The sequence below is a fragment of the Belonocnema kinseyi genome, chromosome 10 (assembly GCF_010883055.1).
Source record: "Belonocnema kinseyi isolate 2016_QV_RU_SX_M_011 chromosome 10, B_treatae_v1, whole genome shotgun sequence".
In the NCBI taxonomy this organism is placed as follows: domain Eukaryota; kingdom Metazoa; phylum Arthropoda; class Insecta; order Hymenoptera; family Cynipidae; genus Belonocnema; species Belonocnema kinseyi.
In genome coordinates this window covers 66,509,075-66,532,240 of record NC_046666.1, presented here as the reverse complement: position 1 = coordinate 66,532,240, position 23,166 = coordinate 66,509,075, and the positions used below count along the sequence as shown (strand labels likewise).

The 23,166-nt window shown below is 28.3% G+C and overlaps 3 protein-coding genes across 3 annotated transcripts in view; 2 read left to right on the top strand and 1 right to left on the bottom strand.

Annotated features, from left to right (window-relative positions):
- Positions 1 to 4,428, top strand: part of LOC117181643 (protein PFC0760c-like) — a 235,372-nt gene extending 230,944 nt beyond the window's left edge. The window contains exons 5-6 of the mRNA XM_033374537.1: positions 1,385 to 1,516; positions 3,364 to 4,428. Coding sequence (XP_033230428.1) covers positions 1,385 to 1,516; positions 3,364 to 3,508 — 277 coding nt within the window. The 3' untranslated portion in view covers positions 3,509 to 4,428. The remainder of the gene's footprint in view (positions 1 to 1,384; positions 1,517 to 3,363) is intronic.
- A 3,646-nt stretch (positions 4,429 to 8,074) lies between these two features.
- LOC117182358 (COMM domain-containing protein 8-like) lies at positions 8,075 to 16,834 on the top strand. Its single transcript, XM_033375541.1, has 4 exons — positions 8,075 to 8,303; positions 8,386 to 8,547; positions 13,688 to 13,840; positions 16,580 to 16,834. The coding sequence occupies exons 1-4, from the start codon at positions 8,238 to 8,240 to the stop codon at positions 16,736 to 16,738; spliced, it is 540 nt and encodes a 179-aa protein (XP_033231432.1). The 5' UTR covers positions 8,075 to 8,237; the 3' UTR covers positions 16,739 to 16,834.
- Positions 16,835 to 17,959: 1,125 nt separating this feature from the next.
- Positions 17,960 to 23,166, bottom strand: part of LOC117182359 (A-kinase anchor protein 200-like) — a 58,461-nt gene continuing 53,254 nt past the window's right edge. Inside the window, exons 6-8 of the mRNA XM_033375543.1 lie at positions 20,948 to 21,124; positions 20,601 to 20,678; positions 17,960 to 19,160 (exon numbers count right to left, since the gene is read on the bottom strand). Of these exons, the coding sequence (XP_033231434.1) occupies positions 19,116 to 19,160; positions 20,601 to 20,678; positions 20,948 to 21,124 (300 nt within the window). The 3' untranslated portion in view covers positions 17,960 to 19,115. The remainder of the gene's footprint in view (positions 19,161 to 20,600; positions 20,679 to 20,947; positions 21,125 to 23,166) is intronic.

The following is a 23,166-nucleotide window of genomic DNA, read 5'->3' as shown; positions in this document are numbered from 1 at the left end:
TTTCCAAATATTTTTTAAAACATTATTTCTGTTTCAAAGGAAGAAAAAATCACTATTTTTTTGAGGAAACAAAATTTTAACTTCGTTTTCAGGCCACTTCAAAATAGTAAAAAAAAAAAATGAAATAATAGCATCCCTGAAATTTGTAAGGTTTCTGGAAAATAACGACAAGAGATGTGTGGAAGATATCTTTTTTAATTTGAATTAATTGTTTTATATTTATTCATATTATTATTTGCTATCGAAAATTGTACACATAAGAAATTAGCAATAATTTTTGCAAACGTAGAAAACGTATTTATAGTGAAAAAATCAAATTATTGAAAGTAATGTAACAATAAGGGAAGGGGGGTGTCTATTCTTACGGTAGCGGCACACGAAACTTTTGGTCTTGATCGGATTTTAAAAAAAATGCTAACTGTAAGCAACAAATTGTTATAAACAATTTTTTTCTCATACTAACACATGTCTCAAAAATCTGGACAAACTCAAGTACAACCACATAATCAACAAGATGTCGATTCTTTTTTCGGTAGTTTTCTATCTATAATATTTTCGTCGTAAACAAATATTGTCCACGCAATTCTCCTCAACACTATAAAATAATTTAAAATTAAAATATGTTAATTAACACGTAAAAAATATATGCTGAAATATCAGTTACGAAACATTTTCTATTATTATTTAGCGCTGTTGTGGAATAATGCTTATGGAAATTGTTTAAACCGTATATTCTTACAATGAAACTACTACAGATATAACATTTTTTTTTAAAACATATTTTCATGCGCACTTTGTTGTACTTGATTTTTCTCAGATTTTTCGGACAAGTGTAAGTATAAAAAATTATTGTTTGTGAAAATTTTTCAGTGAAAATAATTTGTTTTTTTAATCTGATAAACACTTTTTCCTGGATAAGCGCTATCGTTTAGCAGATTGACTAAATGATTTACCTTTTAAAATATTATGGTTTAAAAAAAAATCCACTTACTTCTTATCCTGCCAAAGAAAATCCTTTGATGTTCAGTACGCCTATCACTTTAAAGATCCATAAATAAAAAGTGGATATATTCTTTTTATAACCATTAAAATTTGTTACATGCGTCGCTTACCGAGGGAAAACCCAACCTTAATTAACAAATTCATATCTCATTAACTATGGATCATAGAAGGTTCGATGGCAGCTCATTTATATAAGCTACCGGTAGCTTCGAGTTTCAACACTACGATTGTTTACGTCTAATTTAACTAAACTATACATTTTGAATTATGTTGTATATTTTTAAATCACTTAAAATAGATTAAATAAGTTGTGAATGGTTTTCAAAGAAATCTTTAAGCTTTTAAATTCAAGTTTAGTATTAATTAAGTCATTTTTCCCTAGATGCCGGTGTCCTTCTGAATTCACACCGAAAATTACTCCAGGCGGAGAGTGTCAATGCAAATGCTCTAATAACGATCAAAACTGCATTAAAACTAGGCGTGGAAAAGTTTATTTCTCAATAGCAGACCGATTGTAAGTATCTATGTATTATAAATAATGAATATTTTTTATGGTTTAATTTAATTTTAAATTGTTATAATCGCAAAGGTGGAAAAAATGTCTTCAAATAGAATACTAAATCAGGGCTACTACAGGTCAAGAAATTCTGGAAAGTCATGAAAAGTCAGGGAAATCCTGAAAGAGTTTCGGAATTTTCGAAAAACTGAAGTTAAATTTTATAAAATTCGATGTGACTTACCCAGACTTCACACCAATTTCCTTATTCTCCCATTTTTCAAAGAATTCTTTTTTCCCTTATTTTCCAGAAATTGTTCCTTTTTTTGAATTTATTTATTTTAACTGCTAATTGTACTGTTCCATCTTTAGTTAAAAATTCATCTATTTGGTTAAAATGATATTTTCTGTTGATAATTCATATTTTTGGGTTGATAATTCAACCTCGAATTAAACTGTTTTGTAGAAAATTCATCTTGTTGAAAATTCGTCTTTTTGGTTTGCAAAATCATCTCTTTCGTTAGAAGTCTGATCTTTTTTGATCTTGTTAAAAACAAAGTTTTTTATTTCAAACTAAAATCTTGTTTGGTTGAAGTAAATAAATATTACATTTTTCGTATATAATTGACTATTTTAGTAAAAAATGCAGCTCTTTCGTTAAAAACTTGACTATATTATTGAACATTTGTTGTTTTTTTTTGTTGCAAATTAGTTTTTTGATATTAAAATTTAACTATTCCACTTTTGATCGAAAATTCGTTTTTTATGAATTCAACTGTTCATAAATCATCGTTTTTGATTACAAAATTAAACAGCTTGACTCGGCTTGAACTACATGGTTAAACATTTATTTTGTTAGTTGTAGATTCATAACTTTAGTTGGAAGTTCCTTTCTTTGGTTGAGAATGTACCTTTCTTGACCGTAAAATCTTTTTCGTTTGAAAACATCAACTATTTTGAAATTTTCTTTTTCTTGGATCATTATTTGGTTCAAAATATTTTTTTTATTGATTGCTAAAACAATAAGTTTCCTGCTTGGCTTGAAGATTGAACTATTTAGTTAAAAATATAACTGTCTTTGGTTCATATTAAACCTATTTTTTTGAAAATTCTACCATTCGATTGAAATTTTATTTTAATGTTGCAAATTCAACCTAGTTGATTAATATACAAATATTTTGTTAGAAAGTAATGCTTTTAGCCGAAAATGTTACTGTATTTTTGAAAATTTGTATTTTTTAATAGAAAATTAGTACTTTTGGATTACATTTTACTTGAAGATTGAAAATTCGACTATTTATTTCAAAAAACTTCTTTGTAGGTTCAAAACTCAACTCTTCCGTTTAAAATGTATCTCTTTTGGTGAAAAACTAATCTTTGTTGTTATAAGTGTAATACTTTCGTTAAACAATATATTTTGAATTCAAATCTTAAAAATATGGTACCTAAATTAATGTTACTTAAAAGAATTTATTCTCCGATTATTCTCCTATTTATCACTAAATGTGTTTAATATGAATTCAGAAACAAACTTTTTTTGGTAATCGTTCAATTAGAGTAAACGCGAGATGGGTACTTTAAACTGAGGTAAACTTTCCTTAGCGAATTGCTGATATCTCCGACGGACTCCGCTGAAGGCAGCACCTTACAGGCCTCTCCTTACTGAAAGTTTACCTTGGGAGTCATAATTTGACTATTAACCTGCTTGAGAAATTAACTGCAACGTTTCTAACCCCAAGTTTTTTCTTTGGGAAAATAAAAATGTGAAGTTGGAATTTCGTAGAAACCCTGCAAAGTTTTTCCTATCACTTATAATAAATATATCTAATTATTCGCAATTTCACACTAAAAATTACATTTTTCAGGTGTATTCAAAACGGAGACTGCAGCGCGCCATTGTGCGAATTCGGAGATTACATGAGACGTCAAGGAAAATGTCCAAAAAAACAAGATCAGGTTGATCTGTTTTCAAATTACCAAACGAATCTACATCACGGATTCAGAAGTTAGAGAAAAAAGGATTCAGCATTGTCTGCAAGGAAAAAGAAGAAGATGATGATCGTTAAGGTCACATCGATGGTGCCATTTTTTCATGTGCCTTTTGTCTGCAGAGACTGTATATTAAATATTATCTGTAATCGAGACCTCAAGATATTTTTTTTTTTTCAATGTTTGAGCACGAATTGATAATTCGATTGCAGTAATATATCACAATGACAGCGGCCTGAATATCATTACTATAATTATTAATATCGAAATTGTTTTACTTTCCCGCTATGCATATCAATCGCTAATAAAATTGATAAAATTTGTGTCTAAATATTTCGTAGAAACAAGACTTAATTCATGGTAAGAAATTTTCTTATCTGACTTATATAAGCATATGAAGGGACTTAGAATAATTTAGAAATTGAGAAATTTTGCCAACTTTTATTAATAATAATCTTTTTCGCCAGTGGGGAGATAAGATCCACATATATGAAGCATGGTGCGGTCTGTGAGACCGCACGTCCATACTTAAAGGTTAAATTCAGAAATGTATACTTGTATTCAGATAATATTTTCCTTAATTTAAGTTCATGGCTGAATTTAAGGTTAAATATTATTAACTTTTTCAAATCTGAACAAAATTTAAATGTTAAAGATTAAAGGAAAGTACTTCAGAAAGTAAAAGTTAAGACTTTATAACTAATGCTTTTGTCAAAAACTACTCTGGAAAATTACGCTTCAACATTATATCAAACATATTCATTTACAGATAGTTTTATGTATTAACTGGAAAACTTTCTACTTTTCCAAATATTGCATTGGTGCTATTGTAATAATTATTATTATTATGATATTAAATACATATATTATAAAAAATAAAATCCTACAAAGAATATAACTAAAATTCCAACATTCTCATAAGTATGATTTTTAATTGTATATATAATACGTGTTTGTAGCAATAACAGTTTTAAAAAATTGCATGTTTATATTCAGTTTATTAGCTTCAAATTGTATTATTCGTATGAAATGAGTGAAAACAAAATTTGATAGTTCAGTAGAAATACGGAAAAAATAAACTCTAAAGTTATTTTAACATTTTTATGCTAAATAATTTTCTTAAAAATTGGATTTTTTTAGGACGTTATCCTGATATGAATTCCTCAGAAAAGTTCATATATATTTCTACTAGACTATATTATATTCTAAGCAATGCATTATTTATAAAAAAAAATTGTAGCGTATGAAATTTTCATAATATTTATGGTCATTCTTAGAAGAGCAAATAAATACTTATAATTTTGTGTAATTTTCATCAATTTTGTGAAAACATGTCCCTTTTTGTATTAGGCGTAATTGGATTAAAAATTGAAATTTCTTTCAGCATGAAATAAATTTTGTGCCATCAGTTCTGATTACTACCCACTATTTTTTATTATTATATTATGCACTATCAGGAAATGCGCGCGACTGGATATTTATTTTAAAATATCAAACATATAAACAATATTAAAATCCATTAATTAACAAATTTTTAATTATACAAAGCTTTTCGAATATTGGAAACAATAAATAATAATTTCGAATTGAAAACGCTTGAAATGTTAATAAAAAATATATTGAACTATTTTTAATTCAAAACATTCCATATAAAACATTTTTAGACTGGGTAAATTACAAAAAAAAAAGGACAATCGACCCACAACACATTTTTTTATCGAAATTTTTTAAAAAGAATTTGAGAAGCGTTTGATCAGTGGTCGAAAAAATGGGTGTGTTCTCGGAGGGTTAAAACTTTATTTTAATCGCAAAAGTAAAATTCATAACAGGTAAAAATTTTTTATTTATTTTACAACATAAAAATTTAGAGCTCTAAACAGGATCTAATAGTAGGATCTTTTTTTCAAGAAATAATCTTAATTTAAAAATATTATTTTGCATCTAGTCTTATTAAGACGTTAAGCATTTTCTGTTATTGAAGATTCTTAACTTGATCGATATTGTGTAGATTTTCTGCCTTCATGGTTTAGAAGGTTGATCTACTGTCGGTAAGGTACAATCTCTAATGATATAGCAGATAAATTTAAAATTTTTTAAATAATTACTTGTACCATTAACACTTAGCTAAAAATTAGTGTTATGTTCTTGAATTAAGAGTTCTTATTCTGATCCCTCTAATAGCTTAATTGGAAAAGCACCTGACCGGAAATCAGAAGTTTTGTGGTTCGATTTCCAATGGAGTAAAGATAGAGTAGGATCTTTTTTTCAAGAAATAATTGTAATTTAAAAATATTATTTTCTATCTAGTCTTATTAAGACGTTAAGCATTTTCTTTTATTGAAAATTCTTAACTTGATCGATATTGTGTAGATTTTCTGCCTTCATGGTTTGGAGGGTTGATCTACTGTCAGTAAGGTACAATCTCTAATGATATAGCAGATAAATTAAAAAATTTTAATATTATTTATTCTTGATATCTTACAACACCTTACAACCTTGCTATAATATCATTTTAATGTTTGAAATTGTACAGTTTTAATCTTTTAGATTTTACATTTATTTTGAAGCTGAGTTTGAAGTGTTCATTTAATTATTTTGGAACAATTTGAAATAAAAAGTAATTTGATTTTAAATCCTTAGATCATCATAGTTTTTGATTGTTTCAAATTTCTTGTATAGTCAGTTTTTCTAAATTGTTGTATTACAATTCTTTTAAACTGACAATTGAGCAAATAGCAAGTCTCTCAATTTTTTACTCTAAGATTTCGAAGAATTTAAAAAACCAGACAGTTTTGTAATTTTAAAATTGAAACCAAACAATTTAGAATATTTAAATTTATATTTTTTAAATTTGAAACTTACTATTAATGCTTCAATATGAAATTTTGTAACTTTGAAAGAAATAATAGTGAAATTGTCTTGAGATTTTTATCTTCGAAAACGAAGATACAATGCTGTGAAATTTCACATTTGAAACCTCCAGAAATTAATAAAGTTCAAAGCAAAGAGTTTAGAATTTAAGTTTTTAAAGCAAAAAAACTTTTCTTTGAAGGCCTCAATATACACATATTTTAGAAATTCGCAATAAAAACTATAATTTTAAGTTAAAATTATCAGAATTTTTAAGATCATAAATCTATTATTAATAATTGTCATTTCACGTGACTTTTAAATTGACGGGACAGATTCTTTTACTAAAAAATGTGATTTCTGTTCAAAAAATTACGGTCATTTTCATAGCTCAAAATTAAAGAGTTTTAAATATTTTAAACATCTAACGTTCAATTATTCTAAAAATTTTGAAAATTATATGCTTTCTCATTGGAAATTTTCGAAGATTCTTATTGAATTAAATATTTATTCGAACAATTATTATTTTTCTACCATTTTTAGGTTTCCTTTGACTTTTTAATTAGGAATAAATATCAATATTAATTGAAATAAAAAGGCGCTCAGCCTAGTAACTACTTCAAGGAAATTTTTTATTTAGTATGATACATTTTAGGAATTTGGAAAATATTTCAAATATCTATTTTATTCCAGAAAAATGTATGCACAAAAAAGAAAGAGATCGTTTAAACAATTTTTTTGTCATTTTTATTGATTATTTGGTACATAATTAAAAAACCAAAAGAAATGTTTAAAATTTCAGAATTAACCGCAACATACTAGCAATTATCTAAGAGAAGATAGTTATCAGCAATAATCAATTATTTAAACAAGTCTGTTTCTTAAATTGTGTTAATTATTACCTCACTGAGTAAAAAGTGAAGAAAAAGTTTTTAAAATGTGAACAACAAAAAACATCAACTATGTAGCAATAGGAGAATATAGTTATAAGCCATAATAATTTCTCTAAACAAAAATAACATGAATTAAAATAATCATTAATTTTTTAAACAATTATTTTTATTAAATTGAATTGATTATTACTTCGCTGTAATTGAAAAGTTGGTATTAAGTTCACAAATTTGGAACAATCCGCGATATTCTAACTCTATTCTAAGAGAAATGTTTATTTAAACATCTAACTAACAATACAGAGCACTATTGTATGTGTTACAAACAATTTGCATTACAAAAATTGCATAACAATCTTAATTAGTGCCAAAAACTTGTAAACCCCAATTTTTCACATATGGGATTTCTTTGGGAACCTATAAAACAGAATTACTATGAGGGTGACATTTAAAAAGTAATTATTTATTTGTATTCTATAGCTGATCATGAAGGAAGTTTTTATTTTTTAACTCGATTCAACTAATATTGGCGATTCAGAATAAAGTTTCCAAAAACGTCCTTTTTCTAATGGGAACTACATAAAAAATAAATTAAATTCATGGGGCTTGCGTAATCGCTGAGTATAATTTTTTTAACGCATTCACTTCTTTGTGGATTTGATCAAATTTGGGGGCGATGTTCATAAAGATTCGAAAAAAATTCCAATGCAATTTGGACTATCTTAATAATGGAGTGATTGAATGAACAGGAGAAACTTCAGAATTAAATTCAATTTTTCCCGCCTTAAGACACTAGCGCACCGCGCACTAAACAACAAATTACGAACCAGTCTATTTTTAACACAGTTTCTAACCTCAAATATAAAATGAATAAAAATAGCAACAATAGAGAAGGAAGTTAATTAATGAAAGGGAATGCAGCGAATTCTTGGGTGAAATTGTGCCATAAAATATCGGATTTGAATTAGAATTACATCATTCACATTGGGTTTGATTAAGATTATTTCAGAATGGAGAAAATGAGAAATTTAAATGATAGTATCTTTAGTGAAGAAAATTGCAACGTACTGAATCAGGTTTGAAATTCCAATATTTTACGGAAAGTATAAATAAGTGTCCTGGATTAAGCATATAAAACTAAATTGAATACAATTTTAGTTAATGCACGCTTGTGCTGATGAAATATGTGGATATCCAAGTCCAACTTATGAACAATTTAACAACAGTATGGAGTGGACTAAAGAAGAATACGATACTGCTCATCGTATAATTTCTTCTATTTTGAACAATCCTGTTTGCTTGTACTTGAATGAAGAAAGGGTTTGTATTTATCTGTAGAATTATTTAATTCGACTCTATAATAGGTTGGCTCAAAAATGCATGGAAATTTGTTTTTAATGTTAACCCTACCGAAAAGAATCTTTGAGTATATACTAAAAATTCTTTAGGTCAAAGAATCTCAAAGAAATTCTCAGCAGGCACTCAGGTAGATATTTTTAAAGGTCCAGGAAGCTCGTTTAAATGGTCTGAAGGCTTTAAAATATCCTTTCCGAAATTGAAATAAGAATACGATCATAAATAACAAACAGAGAGGCCATTTCAATAGAGTAGCCGACACTCAAGGGTCCTTTGTTAAGCTTTCGGATTAAAATTTAGAAGTATATTCTTTTTAATTACATAGTTAACAACCTAAAACATGATAATTCGGAATCTACGGGTTTCGATGACTTCAGATATCTAACTTTTTTTTAAATGCTTAAAATTGGAATTAATAGAATGTTTCTCGTAGATGGAATGAGATACGCCAAAAAAGACATTTTTTAATTCAACTAGAAAATTGTATATCAGTATATAAGTTATAATTATAAATAAGTATAATGAGAAAATTCATCAATTAAAAAAAAGTGTTAATAATTTGAAGAGAAATTTGAAAAGGGAGAGCGAAGTTATTCCTTTTGGTCTAGTGGAATATTGATCAATATTTGTTAATTAATTTTTAAATATTTAAACAAATGTAATTCTTCTAATGAACTACTTAGTTGAATGTTGATCTGATTTGTGGAAAAATAATTTTTTTGTATGAAGAAACATCTCTTTGGTTCAATATTTAACTATTCCATTCCATTGATTACAATTTTTTTGAATATATGATTTATTTTAAAACTCATATTCGATTGAAGATCCGGTTTTTTTTTAGAGAGAGAGAGAGAGAGAGAGAGAGAATTAATCCTTTTAGCTTCCAACTTTAACAACTTTTTTTAAAAATGTATGCATTTTCTTGAAAATTCGTATTTTTTGATACAACATTTTTATGGTTGAAAGTTGAATTACCTTTTTAAACATTATTTTTTTTAATATTCACCTCTTTGGTTGGAAATTCAACTTTTTTCTTGAAAATGTGATGTTTCTGTTAAAAATGATCTTTCATGAAAAGTGAACTGCTCAATTGAAAGTTAAATTACTTTGTTCAAATTTATTTTATTTTTAAATGTGACTATTCCATTTTCAGAAAATTAATTTTTTCTCTCCAAAATCATCTTGTGAGTTAAATGTTGAATACTTTTTTTTGAAAATTCCTTTTTTTTAAGATTGATCATTTTATTTGACAGTTCATCCCTTTAGTTGAAAAATTGTCTATTTTATTCCAAATTCGTTTTTTTGTTTGTTAATAAATGTTTTAAGCTGAAAATCTAATTATTAAATTTTTGGTTCAAAATTGATATTTTTAATTGAATAAAAATTTAACTATTCCAATGCAAATTTATGTATATTGTTCAAAATTCGTCTCTTTTTATTGAAAACCAATCTTCTTGGTTTAATATTCATTCTTTTGTTTAAAAACGCAACTGGTTGATCAAAGATGCAACTGTTTTTTTGGTTTAACGTTAAACTAATTATTAATAAAATCTTTTTTTGTTGAATATTCATCGTTTTATTTAATTCATATACTTCGTTGATTGTAAATTGTATTTTTTTTTAGAAAATTCGTCTTTCTGGCTTGAAAATTAAACTATTTAGTTGAAAATGTACTTTTCTTATAAAAAATACTTCATTTCACAGAAAATTGAAAAATAAATAATATATCTTTTTATTATTTGTGACAAAAAACTTTTTTCCATGTGTACTTTCCAATTCTGTGAGAGCAACTTAAAAATAAAAATGTATACGAAAATAGCGTATATTTTTGGAAAGAACTGAAAAATGAAGTTGCTCAAAAAGCCCATCTTTGTTTTTTTCATAATTTTCTCTTAAATTCATAGTTATGCGAGGTAGATGTTCAGTGAGTTTCGTCCTCGCGAAAGTATCCTTTCATATCAAGAAATTTATTTTCTAGAATATGAAATACATTTTTTAAAACACGAATTCCTTTTGTAAATAATTTTAATTTTATGTCTTTAAGAAGCTGAAATCAAATGTATATTTACAAAATATACAGTTACAAAATTTAGATATCGAACGTAATAAATTAGAGGAAAAGAACAGAAAAGCAAAACTATAGTATAAAGAAGTTAGATTAATCAAAAAAGTTCAGACAAAATCATAATTTCATCAATTTCCTTAGTTGAATCTAAAATATTTGATATTGCTAAATCAAGAAGCTGTATATGCTGCAAATTTACACTGTTAGAAATATTTTTAGTCATATCAGATTGAATAGTTTCATATTCCAAAATATCTTTTAAAAAATGAGTAAAATACCTGAATATAAAATAAAGTTCACTTATACACATCACAGGCTTAAAATTGGATTACTTTTAAAAACAATAGTTTTTGTTGTTGGTAAAGATTCACTCTTTTAGTTGAAAATTGATGTTTTGGCGTCGGAAATTAAACTGTTTTGTGGAATATTCGTCTTTTTGGCTTCAAAATTCACCAGTTTGCTAGAAAATTAAACTATTTTGTTGAAAATACTTTTTTTTTCATTTAGTTCAGCTGGTTAAAAGTTCATCTTGTACGGTAGAAAATTCATCTTTCTCGGTTGAAAATGGCCTTTTTTTGTTGAAAATTCATCTGCTTGAAAATTTAACTATGTGGTTAAAAGGTGAACTGTTTTGTTGAAAATTATTTTTTTGCTTAACAGTTCAACTATTTAGTTTTCATGCAAGTGTTTGGTTAGAAACTAATTTTGTTATTCTTTAATATCCGTATTTTTGGGTTTAAAATTCATCTATTTTGTTATAAAGTCTTTCTTTGTTTGATAATTTAACTATTTCGTTAAAACCTTACGAAGAAATATTTGTAGGAAATTCAGTATAGGTCTATACAAATTTTCGTATGGTGAATTTCTTCTAATTTTATCCCGTTTCTAGAAAAAATAATTATAGTAAACTCAGTATAGAAATAAATTATACTAAAATATGGAAAGAAGTTACGCAAACAAAAAATGGAGAAACTTTGAGGGTTGTCAAAGAATTTTGTAGGATTTCCAAAGATTTCAAGCAATTTCAAACTATTTTATCAGGTTTAAGGAATTATATGAGACCTCTAATTGTTTTGAACGATCTACTGGATTTCAAAAGGTTTGCAAGATTTGAAACTGTTTTAGCAGATTCCCAAAAATTATAAGGATTTTATTGAGTAAAGGCATTTCAAATAATTTATATTTATTGTAATGGCTTATTGCGATTCCTAAAGATTTTAAGGGACTTTAACAATTTCAAGGTGTATGAAGGAAATTACTAAATTTTTTTAAAGGTTTTACAGGTTTTAAGTTATTTCAATAAATTCCAAAATAATATCAAATATTTTTTAGGATTTTCAAAGATTTCAAGGGATTCTAAAAAATGTGACAAGATTTAAGAGATTTTATGTGACTTCCAATTATTTTAAAGCATTTACGAAATTTTTAAAGATTTTGAGCTATTTTAATAGCTTCCAAATAACTTTACAAGGTTTCGAAACTTCAAGGGATTTCAAAGAATTTTGTAGGATTTTCGAAAATTTTAAGCTCCTAGAGAACTTTGGTAAATAAAGGAATTTTTAAAGAGTTCCTAACGATTACAAGCATTTCAAGAGATTTTAAGGTATTTCAAGAAATTTCTCAAGATTTGAAAGAGTTTAGAATGATTTCTAGGAGTTCGAACGGTTTCTTAAAACAAACTTTAACTAAGTTAAATGAATTTATACGATTTAAATGAATTTTAAAGAATTTCTGTCAATTTTAACGATTTCAAGGCATCTGGTGGAGTAATATAACTCCCAAAGGATTTTAAAGAATTTAAAATACTTTAAAATATACTAAAAAATTTCAAGATATTTCAGAAGATACAAAGGTTCCTTATACTTATTATACCGTTTAAGAAAACTGTAATGCTATCTATTCCAGGTTTCTTTTGTTCTCCAAAACAATTCTGAACTACCTTTCACTTTCGATAATATCCTATTAAGTCCCAAAACGAAGAAACGTTTGAGCTTAAATAATTTTATAAAAAAGGCAAAGAATTTATTGTAAAATACTCTTTTCTACTATTTTCGAGTATGTTGTAAACGATGCTATGGTTTAAAAAACGGAAAGTATTGATTTTCAATTAGTAATTAACAAATTTTAAAAAATCTTTTTTAAGTCATTTTTTAAAATCAAACAATAGAGGGGGAAGGAATTTTTTGTGGTCGCAAATATGCACAAAGTGCCTGAACTTTTCAAATCCGTTGAGTTTTTCATCTACGATTTTTTAAAACAAAATGGCGGCCAAAAAACAGAAACCAAACAATTTAAATTTCGTTTTATCGTTTTTTTTGTGTGCTTTTTTCGCTCAAATCATATAAATATTTTATTATTTCAGTAAAAAGGTATTTGAATAGTTTATTTTTAAACAAAGTAAACATATTTACTGTTAAATAGGTAAAATCATTATATTAAGATTATAAAAAATCATTTTATTGCTATTTTACGTCATATTCACACCAAAATCCAATACAGTGAGTGAAATATCGTTTTTTTCCAACGATTGAGTGAATCACTGATATTATTTTCGTAAAATTAAAAGTTGATGTTAACTGATATACAATTTTACATGGCTGCTGTGTAACACCGAAGTTGAAGCATAATAATTGAAGTACAGTGGAACCGTGGTTATTTCCTCTCTCTTGCTTAAAAAAAGAGAAATTTATTATTTAAATTGTTAATTATTAATTGAAAATCAATATTTTCCGTTTTTAAACCATTGAATCGTTTAGGGCATACCCAAAAATAGTAGAAAAGAGAATTTTACAATAAATTCTTTGCCTTTCTATAAAATTATTCAAGCTCAAACGTAAGAGAGAAATTTCTTCGTTTTGGGACTTAATGGGATATTGTGAATCAAAATAAATGTATTTTGTTCGGGTTAGAAAAAATAAAACGAATATTGAAAATATTACCACCATTTACGATAAATACTAAAAATTTGTTGGTGTAAGATTATCGACTCGAATTTATCTTTTTCTTAAAATCAAAATTAATTCTTCTTTTAAATTGCAGATGCCACTTGAATATCATGCGCTGCCGGAGCAGGTACAACAAAGAATTTGCAGCTGCTTAAAAGTTCGAAGAGAACAACTTACTGATGCCTTATTAAGAAAGCAATCCAAGAATTGCGTGCCTACCTTGCGTGACTTCGATTGGAGATTAAAGGTAAAACAATCTTTTGCAGATTGCCTGACAGTTTTAGGGTGGGTAAAAAAATGGAAATCAAAAACAGTCTAGCTTAAGCTGTAAAACCTATTCCCTTTTCCGGATTTACGGAGAGCCCTGAGTTACCGCACCTGAAAACTATGATAAGTATGGAAAAATAATAAAAAATAATGCAACCAAGGAGGTACAATGTCAGCATTGTGTTTCTTCTAAGTTTTACGTCGAAAGAAACAAACAAAAAACATTCAAAGTTTCTTTACGTTTCTTTTCTTCGTTGTCTTGTCTTCGTAGCCTCATTATCTTTTGGTACCTTTTTAGATTGAGCTTAGTTTGTAGCTAAATTATTTTAAATTCGAAATAGAGCGATTTCGCGGGAGAAACAGAAGTTTAGAAAAAATCGCTAATATTACCTTTTTTTCGTAATTTACATAATATGCTGAATTAAAAAAAACTTGTATGATCTCAATATTTTTCGATTTTTTAGACAAAATCTCATTTTTATAAACCTTAAAATTTTGCACGCTGTTTTGTAAAATGATGCATTTTCAGTCAAACATAATATTTTGTCAATAAACCGTACTCTAATAGATATTTGATTGATTTAAATGTGTGTATATTATAGAATTTTATTGATTCAAATGTGTATGTATATACTATAGAATTGATATATTATACATTAAAAATACATTTATAAATTTTTTAAAACTTGTTTGAGGTTTATAAACATGAGATTGTGGTCTAGAAAAACTGAAAATATTAAAATTCAACTTTGAAATCAAAAATGAATTAAAGAAAAAAAAGAAAATACCAAATTACTTTCAACCAAAGTGATATGAATTTTCAACTAAAATGACGAATGATGAAATGAAGAGAGTTTAACTTGCAACCAAATAGTTTTATTTTCAACCAAAGTTTAATTTTCTACCCAAAAAAAAGATTTTTCAACCAAAAGTATATGAATTTCTAAATGGATTAGATGAATTTTAAACCATGAAGACGAATTTAGAATAAAAGAATTGAACTTTTAACCAAAAAGGTAAATTTTGAACTAAAATTATGAATATTTAATTGGAAATATATTTAACTGGAAAATTAATTTTCTATAAAAAAGCAAGTAGGTTTTCACAAATAGAAGGATGAATTGTCCGCTAAAATCATGAATATCGTCTAAGCGGCATACTGGAATTTTCATTTTAAAAAAATAATTTTCTAGAAAAAAGATGATTTTTCAACCAGGCACGAATTATACCAAATAGCTGAATTTTCTATTAAAAACGATACATTTTTAACTAAAACATTAATTTGAGAACAAAAAATTAAAATAGAAAAAAATTTCAACCAAAGTGATATCAATTTTCAACTAAAATGATAAATGATGAAATGAAAAGAGTTTAACTTTTAACCAAATAGTTTTATTTTCAACCAAAAAGGTTAATTTTCTACAAAAAAAGAAAAGATGTTTTAGCAAAATGATATGAATTTCCAAATGGATTAAATGAATTTTAAACCATGAAGACAAATTTATAACAAAAGATTTTAACTTTCTACCAAAAAAATGAATATTTAATTAGAAATATATTTCACTGGAAGATTAATTTTATTATAGAAAACGACGATATGTGAATTTTCAAAAAGTAGTTTAATTGCCATCTAAAAAATACCAATTTTGGACAAAAAACTATATGAAACCAAAATACTTGAATTTTCAAACAAAAAGATTAATTTTCTACCGAAGACAAATTTTTACCAAAATACATGAATTTTGATCGAAATAGTTGATTTTTATTTTCCAAATGCATCTGCAACTGGAATAGTTGAATTTTTTCACCAAAAATATTAATTCTTAACTGGAATAGTTGAATTTTTATCGAAATAAGTGATTTTTCAACAACGAAGATTAATTTGCCCCAAAAAAATACGAATGTTCAACAAAATGCATGACTGTTCAACTAGAAAAGATAAATTGTCATCCAAAAATAAAAGTTAAATTATTGTTAACTTCGAGCCAAAAATGGAATAGTTGAATTTTAAACCAATTTTCATCGAAAAATATGAGTTTTTAACCAAGAAGATTCATTTGTAGGCACTGTCTATGGTTACAGAATTTCCCGTAATTTTAGCGCTTAACAAGCTCAGTTTTAAGGGTTTCCTGAGGAAAATTCCGTAAGCATAGAATAAGTCACAACAATTTGTAACAAAATAGATCATTTTTCAACCAAAACAAAAAAGCGTAATGATTGAACCAAAAAATTTTCATTTTTAATCAAAAACAGATTGTCATGAACATAAATTTAATTTAAAAAAAAACGAAGATTTTTCAGATACAAAAGATTTTCTGACATTAAAAAAAACTGTTGATTGTTCAGAAAGTTAATTTTAAAAGAAAAAAAAAACAATTTTTAATGAAACAGTTCAACACAGTAATATAGAGCTATTTTCATACATGAAAAATTATTCTCTTTTTATTTAATTATTAATTCTCATTATTCTCTTCTTATATTGCAATTAAAAAACAAAAAATGCACGCTCGAAAAAATTCTGACTAAAAAAAATCTTTACGAATCCAGGTATTTTTCCCCGCGGAACATATTTATTTGAAAGATGTGGATCTATTTCAAATTTTTCTCAGGTTATAAGGGACGCAAAATGAAATTTTCAGTACTAAGCTGTTTTTGATTTCCAATTTTATTAATTTTTCCGACCCACCATAATTTACATATCTGAAATTGTAATTTTCAGCTAGTTATGGGCTCTAGTAAGATGGCATCTTTGCGAGAACCTCTTTTACAACTAGACCTAATGGTCGAGGAAAAAGAAAACGAAAGACTCTTAGGTATGGAATTAAATAAAGACGAGTTAGATATGGTAATAAATAGTCTTGAATCAGCAGTGCAGTAAAAAAAAAGAAAGTAGGAAGCCAAAAAGTACTGATATTTTCAGTGCAGTGTAAATAATTAAGATTAACTAAGAATAATAAATTACTATATTAACAACAATAATTATAATGTTTTTGAGATATATGGGAATAAAATAATAATTTGTTAAGATTAAAATTCGAGTTTGCTTTACCCTAAAAATCCTGCATTGACAAAGGTAAATGAGAAAAGAAAGAGAAATTCGTACACTTGTTTCACAGTTTATTATAGGTTATAGATAAATGTAGAATAGTTTAATTACTATTACAACTGTTTCAAAGATACTGAAGACTATATTTCTGTATATGAAACGTTTCCAATCAGCACGCTCGCACGCGAACGTTTGAGACGGTCAACGCTGGAGCGATCTGTTGGAAAGCGTTTCAAGGATGAGACGATCGGTAGCGGTAGGTGCACAAATCGGTCGGGTCCGAGAATCGAAACGATGAGTAGTAGTCAGTTCGCTTTCGTCGTTGAATCCTATCCTCGAGAAAACGGTGAATTTTTCGTTGTAAATATATCATTTCACGGACAATTACTCGAATTAAATTCCATACGAATAAGGTTTACTATACAACTTTTTAATTTTATTATTTCTTTCTCCTTACTCATTAATATATATCGTATAAAATCAATGTCGGTCATAGGCATGATGACCTTGCGCTCGTCTAACACTTAGAAATATTCAGATCCGGGGCATATACATATGCATTTCTCGTTTAGTATATTATAATCTACGCCTACGACCTTAATAAAAATGAAATCTTCCGTCAAGGTAATTATTATTATTCCCTCATTACTTCTGGAGATCCGTATAAACGTAGAAAACGTTGTATGAAAAGTTGAAAAAGGTACCGTTCCAGGTGGTAGTTGTGCGGGCTTGATTTAATCGTAATTAGGGCGATATTTTAATGATTACCATACAAATTACGCGATAGTTCGTCGTAAGCGATTCTCGTATGGAGAATTAGCATTTCGAACAAACGCCGAATTTACACAAATGCGTCCTCTATGTCTAGATTATATATCACTTACGCTGCTCGACTCACTGTATATCTTCGTATTTCGTGTGTCTTCAGTGGTAGGTTAAGTTAGGTAAGTAAATGTATCATGTGGCTCTTGTTTGCGTGTGTAGCGTGTTTCTGTGCACGAGAATGTGTACAGCTAGATTCGTCCAATAGCTCTCTAAGTGTTTTGTAGTTGCGAGTCTCTTGTGTGTGTGTGTGTGTGTGTGTGTGTGTGTATGTGCGCGCGTTTGCGCGGTTCCTCGTTAGACGCAAAATCTTTCCATTGTACAATTACAAAAAGAAGACAAGGATCGCTAAAGGAAACACGAACAAAATAGTATCGTAACGTCTTTAAAATCGCGATGCGGATGTGAATGCGTACTCTATGCGTTAATGATTCGTCGCCTCTTTTGTATCTATCCATTCACTCTCTCTCTCTCTCTCTCTTGTCCCTCTTTCTCTCTTAATCTCGTTCGTTCTCTACCTTTCACACTCAGATCCGCTTTGATTTTATCTCTGCATTTCTGTTGTTTCTCCTCACTTTCCCCATCACTCTTTCTTTTTTTCCTCTCCCGCACACACCAATCTGTGACGACCACAATTTTCTTCCTTGTTTCTTGCAGCAGTAGCAGCAGCAGCATCTCGCACAGCTCGATTCCAGCAATATTTTCTTTCTCTGTGTAATAACAGTAATGTAGTAGTAACGGGAGGGTGCCACCCTTTGAGTATTTCCCGCGGAGTGGACGATGAGCTGGATACATTCCGATCATCTCGCTCCGAATAATCATCGCTCTTTGTCGCTCGCTCGCCCGCCACGTAATGGTCTTCTTCTTCTTCATTTTCGTCTTCTTCTACTTCTTCGTTTAAATCTTAGCTTAATAACAATTAATGACACTTGTAAAATTTCTACACTGCAGGACAAATTACAGTAACCCCCCTGCGCTGGGCACGGCCCAGTAAAAAACTCAATCGTCGGCTTGGCTCACGAAATAACGAATCACCAATCGAGCGACCGCGGGAACGAACAACTATCTTCTCTGTAGCGTTCGCCGGTTTTTCTAATAACGCAACCGTTGCTGTCGCAGCTCCTCGAATCAGTTCCATTCGCTGTCAAATGCCATATAACAATTAATAGGCCTACTATTAAAGTCTGTGTGCTCTCGCGTGATGTCGCGGGTTTTGTCATCGTCGTCGTCGTCGATCTTTTTTTGCTGCTTGTAACGAAAGATACGTCATTTTTCGGTTAAGTTGCAGGAATGGTCCAAATATACATATCTATATAATATACTTTTTTGGTTTTAAGGAGAGAAAAGAACTTTTCTTCTTCCCAAAATACAATTCGGTTAGGGACGCTTATTCATTCATATGATTTTGGTGGTTCGAGTCGACAACGATTTCCTGAAACAGACAAATTTTCAATTCGCTCAAGTCTTTTCGAGTGAGTCATTCTTTTAAATATTATACACTTTTAATGTACTAGAGTGGCCGTTTTAAGTATATAACAAAATGCCCGGTTCGCAAACATTCTTCACGGTCAATGAAATTAAAAAATTCGAACTTTAAAGCTACAAATTTGTCCATTTGAATTAATAAAAACTGAGCTTCAAATCATTTTAAGCATTTTTTTTTGCAAGAAATATTAAAAATTGAATGGTTACATTGTAATTATTTTTTCATTTTGAATAGTTTAAAAATCCTTAAAAAGCTTCAAAATTTTATTTCAAAATCTTTAAATATCTACATGTTGTTTTACATGTATTAAAATTTTTAATTAATTTCAAATATTTTTAATGAATAGTCGGAATTTGTCACTATACATAGACAATTCGTGTAAATTAATTGAAATTATTTCAAAATTTAATTCAACCAAAAAAGATGCATTTTCTATCGAAAGATGAATTTTCGAAACAAAAGAACGAATATCCCAAAAAGAATGTTTTTTGAATTTATTTACGGAACCTTTAAAATATCCCTAAATTGTGTTTGTATTATGCCAACCATTAGTAATTAATTGTATAAATTTAGGTTACCTATTTAATTTCTATATTAAAAGGAAGATTTTTATTAGAAGGAAGTTTTCGTACTTTAGCATAACTATAAAATATTTTCTTTTGACTGGTTACTAGATAAACATTAGCATTACATCGACACAAAATTAACTTTAACATCATAAATATACAATAATTTTCGATTCTGTACGGAGAAAACAAATCAGAAAAATTCCCGATTTTCAAAAAAGATCACGGCTTTTCCCGGTGCTCCAAATTTCAGGCTGACTTCTGTTTTTTTTTAATTCCCTGTTCCATGACAGAATTATTGTTCTTTTCGAAAATTCACTGTTTTAAATCAAAATCATAATTCTTTTCGGTTGAAAAATTCCCTGAACAAACTTAAAATTTATCACTCTTCCAAAATCCCCTGTTCAAAGTCAGAACTACAGTAATATAATTTTATTTTAAAATGTAAATCATTCTCTCTTTTGATTAAAAAATATATATATTTAAAATTTCAGATAAATACTAATTTAAGAGTTCGAATGACACCGGATTTCAATAAACTCTCTTTCATTGTTCGTTTTGCGATTGAAGAAACTGAGAGTAATAAAATATCAAAACACTCTTAATATTAATTTTAGCACAATCGAATAAAAATTCCTGTCACTAAATCGAATTCCCCGCCATTTCCCGGTTTTCCCCTTTAAACAAAATTCCTGGACTTTCTTCGGCTTCCCGACCAGGTAGACACCCTGATACATCCTGAGACACCCTGACAACTGAGTTTACACTTTAACGACTATTAAGAATATTAAATTGCATAAAATTTTTTTTTAATGCTTACGTTCGCATTGGAGTTTTCAATTGCCTCCTTGACGGCAGCAGCAACGGCCTTCTCGCTAATATCAATTTCCTCAATGACCTGAAACGCACAAACATTATCTTATTTCTTTCCAAAATAATCAACTTCGAAATTAGAAACATTTCAAAATAGTTTGCAATTTCTTTTAAAGTGCAAAAGTCAGATGGCCCCTCGCTCTGTAGTCTTCAAATATGTTTTTTCTTTTTAAAAAAGCAACTTCAGGATCACCTTCGCTCATCGAGCAGAACGCAACCTTTGGGCGATCATCATTCTAGACTTTATTTCATAAACAAGATTTATTAATTAGAATCTTTTAATTTAAAACTTACCTTAGTTACGGAAGCGACATCTTCAGTGATAACGGGCGCAGGAGCTGGTGAAACAGATACCTCGACGGGCACGGCTGGTGGTGGACTTTTGGGAGCGTCATCTACGGCGCTTTCCGTCGTGCTGACCTCGTTTGCCGAAACATTGTTCTCAACTGGAGCTTCCGGCTCAGGAGTGCTCTGCAAAACAAACATTTGTTAGTTGCCTGTGTTCGTTAATCAACCTAAAAACCAATACTCTGCATGCCACAGTGCAAGACAGTTACAACCCTCAAGAGAACGACTGTATCGAAAACACTTATATTTGAGAAAAGCAACTTGTTTTTTTTTCTTTAAAACCAAAAAAATTCCTATCACTGGACCTAATATTTGCTTTATAATTTTGATAACTTTTTTTTCACCCACAAATGTTTTTTTGAATTCTAATTGTTTTGAGAAAGTCGTTCATCATGCTTCAAGTACTGCAAAGAGTTAGATTCCCTCATGTTATTGCTCGAATACAACAGCATTTGACATGCAAAACGCGCGTAAGATGCTTACGACACAACAGATGCAACAATAGCAACATGTAGATTAATGGCTTGGGTGAGAGATTTTTAGAATAGCTTAATGTCAGTGATTGTAGGCACTAACTACACGTGTAATCAGCAAAGAATACGTCTATCAATGAGATCTTCTAAGTACGGGCCATTTTCGGACGCCAAAATGTTACGAAACTTATAACCGCTTTAGCTAAACGAGCAATGACAATTCAATTTCTTTTTTAAATTGAAAAGGAGATTTTTAATCTGATAATATGACTTTTAAAGCGAGCTGTGCAGCAGTAAACTTACTAACGAAGCCATTACCGGGTTTAATTTTTTGTTTTAATTTAGTCAATTCTATTAATTTAAATAGCATTCTACTGATCACATTATAATTTACCCACAATTTCTTGTACAATTTATTAGCAAACGTAAAGTAAAAAATATATGCAAACGTAAAGTCTTTTGAAAAATTATCAAATTTTTAACATTTCTCATTAGTATTAATTTGAAATAATACTCAAAAGTCTGGAATTATATTTACTTTTTGGAAAATGTGATTATTTAAATAGATTGGTTCAGAATCACCCCGAGATATTATTTTAATTAGTAAATAAATCTATTCATGTGGATAGATTTCCCGATTGTCATTTGCAGATTTTTTCTGGTTAACAAAGTATTTAACACTTTTCAATAATTTTTTTAAAAAATTTAATGCCATAAACAGCCAAATTTTAAATATTAATTCCAAAAATTCAAATTGAATGTGTGAAAAATGAAATATTCTAGACTGAAACATTGGGCTAGGATCTATAATTAAATACAAGCATTTAATTGTGAATCTATTAATTTGAAGTTATTTTAAAATCGAAAATAGATAACGTTTCAATCGGACGTTTACATTTGTTTGGCTACTAAGACTTATTTTTACAGATGATCAACTTAAAACGCTCTTTCGACACAACTGTAAATTTTAAATACTTTTAGCTTTTAATTGTTTAACAAGCAGATGCTGAGAGCTGGGATTTTTATTTTATTTGATAAATTCCCTATCTGAGTCAATTTGATGACTATTATTTTGTCAAAACAATAGCAATCCGTTTACGAAAAAATCGACTTAAACAAATGGTATAGATTGAAATGTTTATTAAATTCACATGAAAAACTATGTAAACGTAACATTTTTTAAACATGTTTTTAATACAAATTTAATACGAATTGTCAACTGTTAAAAATTCAACCGCGAATTTTTTATTAAAAACAAGGATCTGTGGGGAATTTCTAAGTTAAAAAAAAGTCCAAATCTGATCATCTCCTTGTTGTAAGTCTTGAAAACTGCATTTTTAAATTATTTAAATTGAAAATCTAAGCTTGAAAATAAATAACCGAAATGGAAACCTTTTTAAATAGAAGATTTCAGAATTACGAATCACAAACTGAATGATTTCATAACTGAAAAAGATAACAATGAAACTTAAAAACCCAAATCTGAAATTAAACTTAAATTGGATTATACCAGGTGTATACATATGAAACCGGTATTGCCATCTAGCGGCCAGTAGGCACACTTGTAGGCACTGTCGGAACTTACCATTCGTGCTAATTGGTGTATTGTCATCTGTCAACAATATCCAATACCAAACATTTCAAGTTTCATATGACATCGTGATTTTTTTCGCTCTTGAAAATGTCGAAATA

Bases quoted from the DNA above. Each gene is read 5' to 3' on its own strand.
- LOC117182358 (XM_033375541.1), top strand. From the start codon at position 8,238: ATGGAGAAAATGAGAAATTTAAATGATAGTATCTTTAGTGAAGAAAAT. The intron at 8,304-8,385 runs GTTTGAAATTCC...ATACAATTTTAG, and splicing joins ATTGCAACGTACTGAATCAG to TTAATGCACGCTTGTGCTGA. The intron at 13,841-16,579 runs GTAAAACAATCT...TGTAATTTTCAG, and splicing joins ACTTCGATTGGAGATTAAAG to CTAGTTATGGGCTCTAGTAA.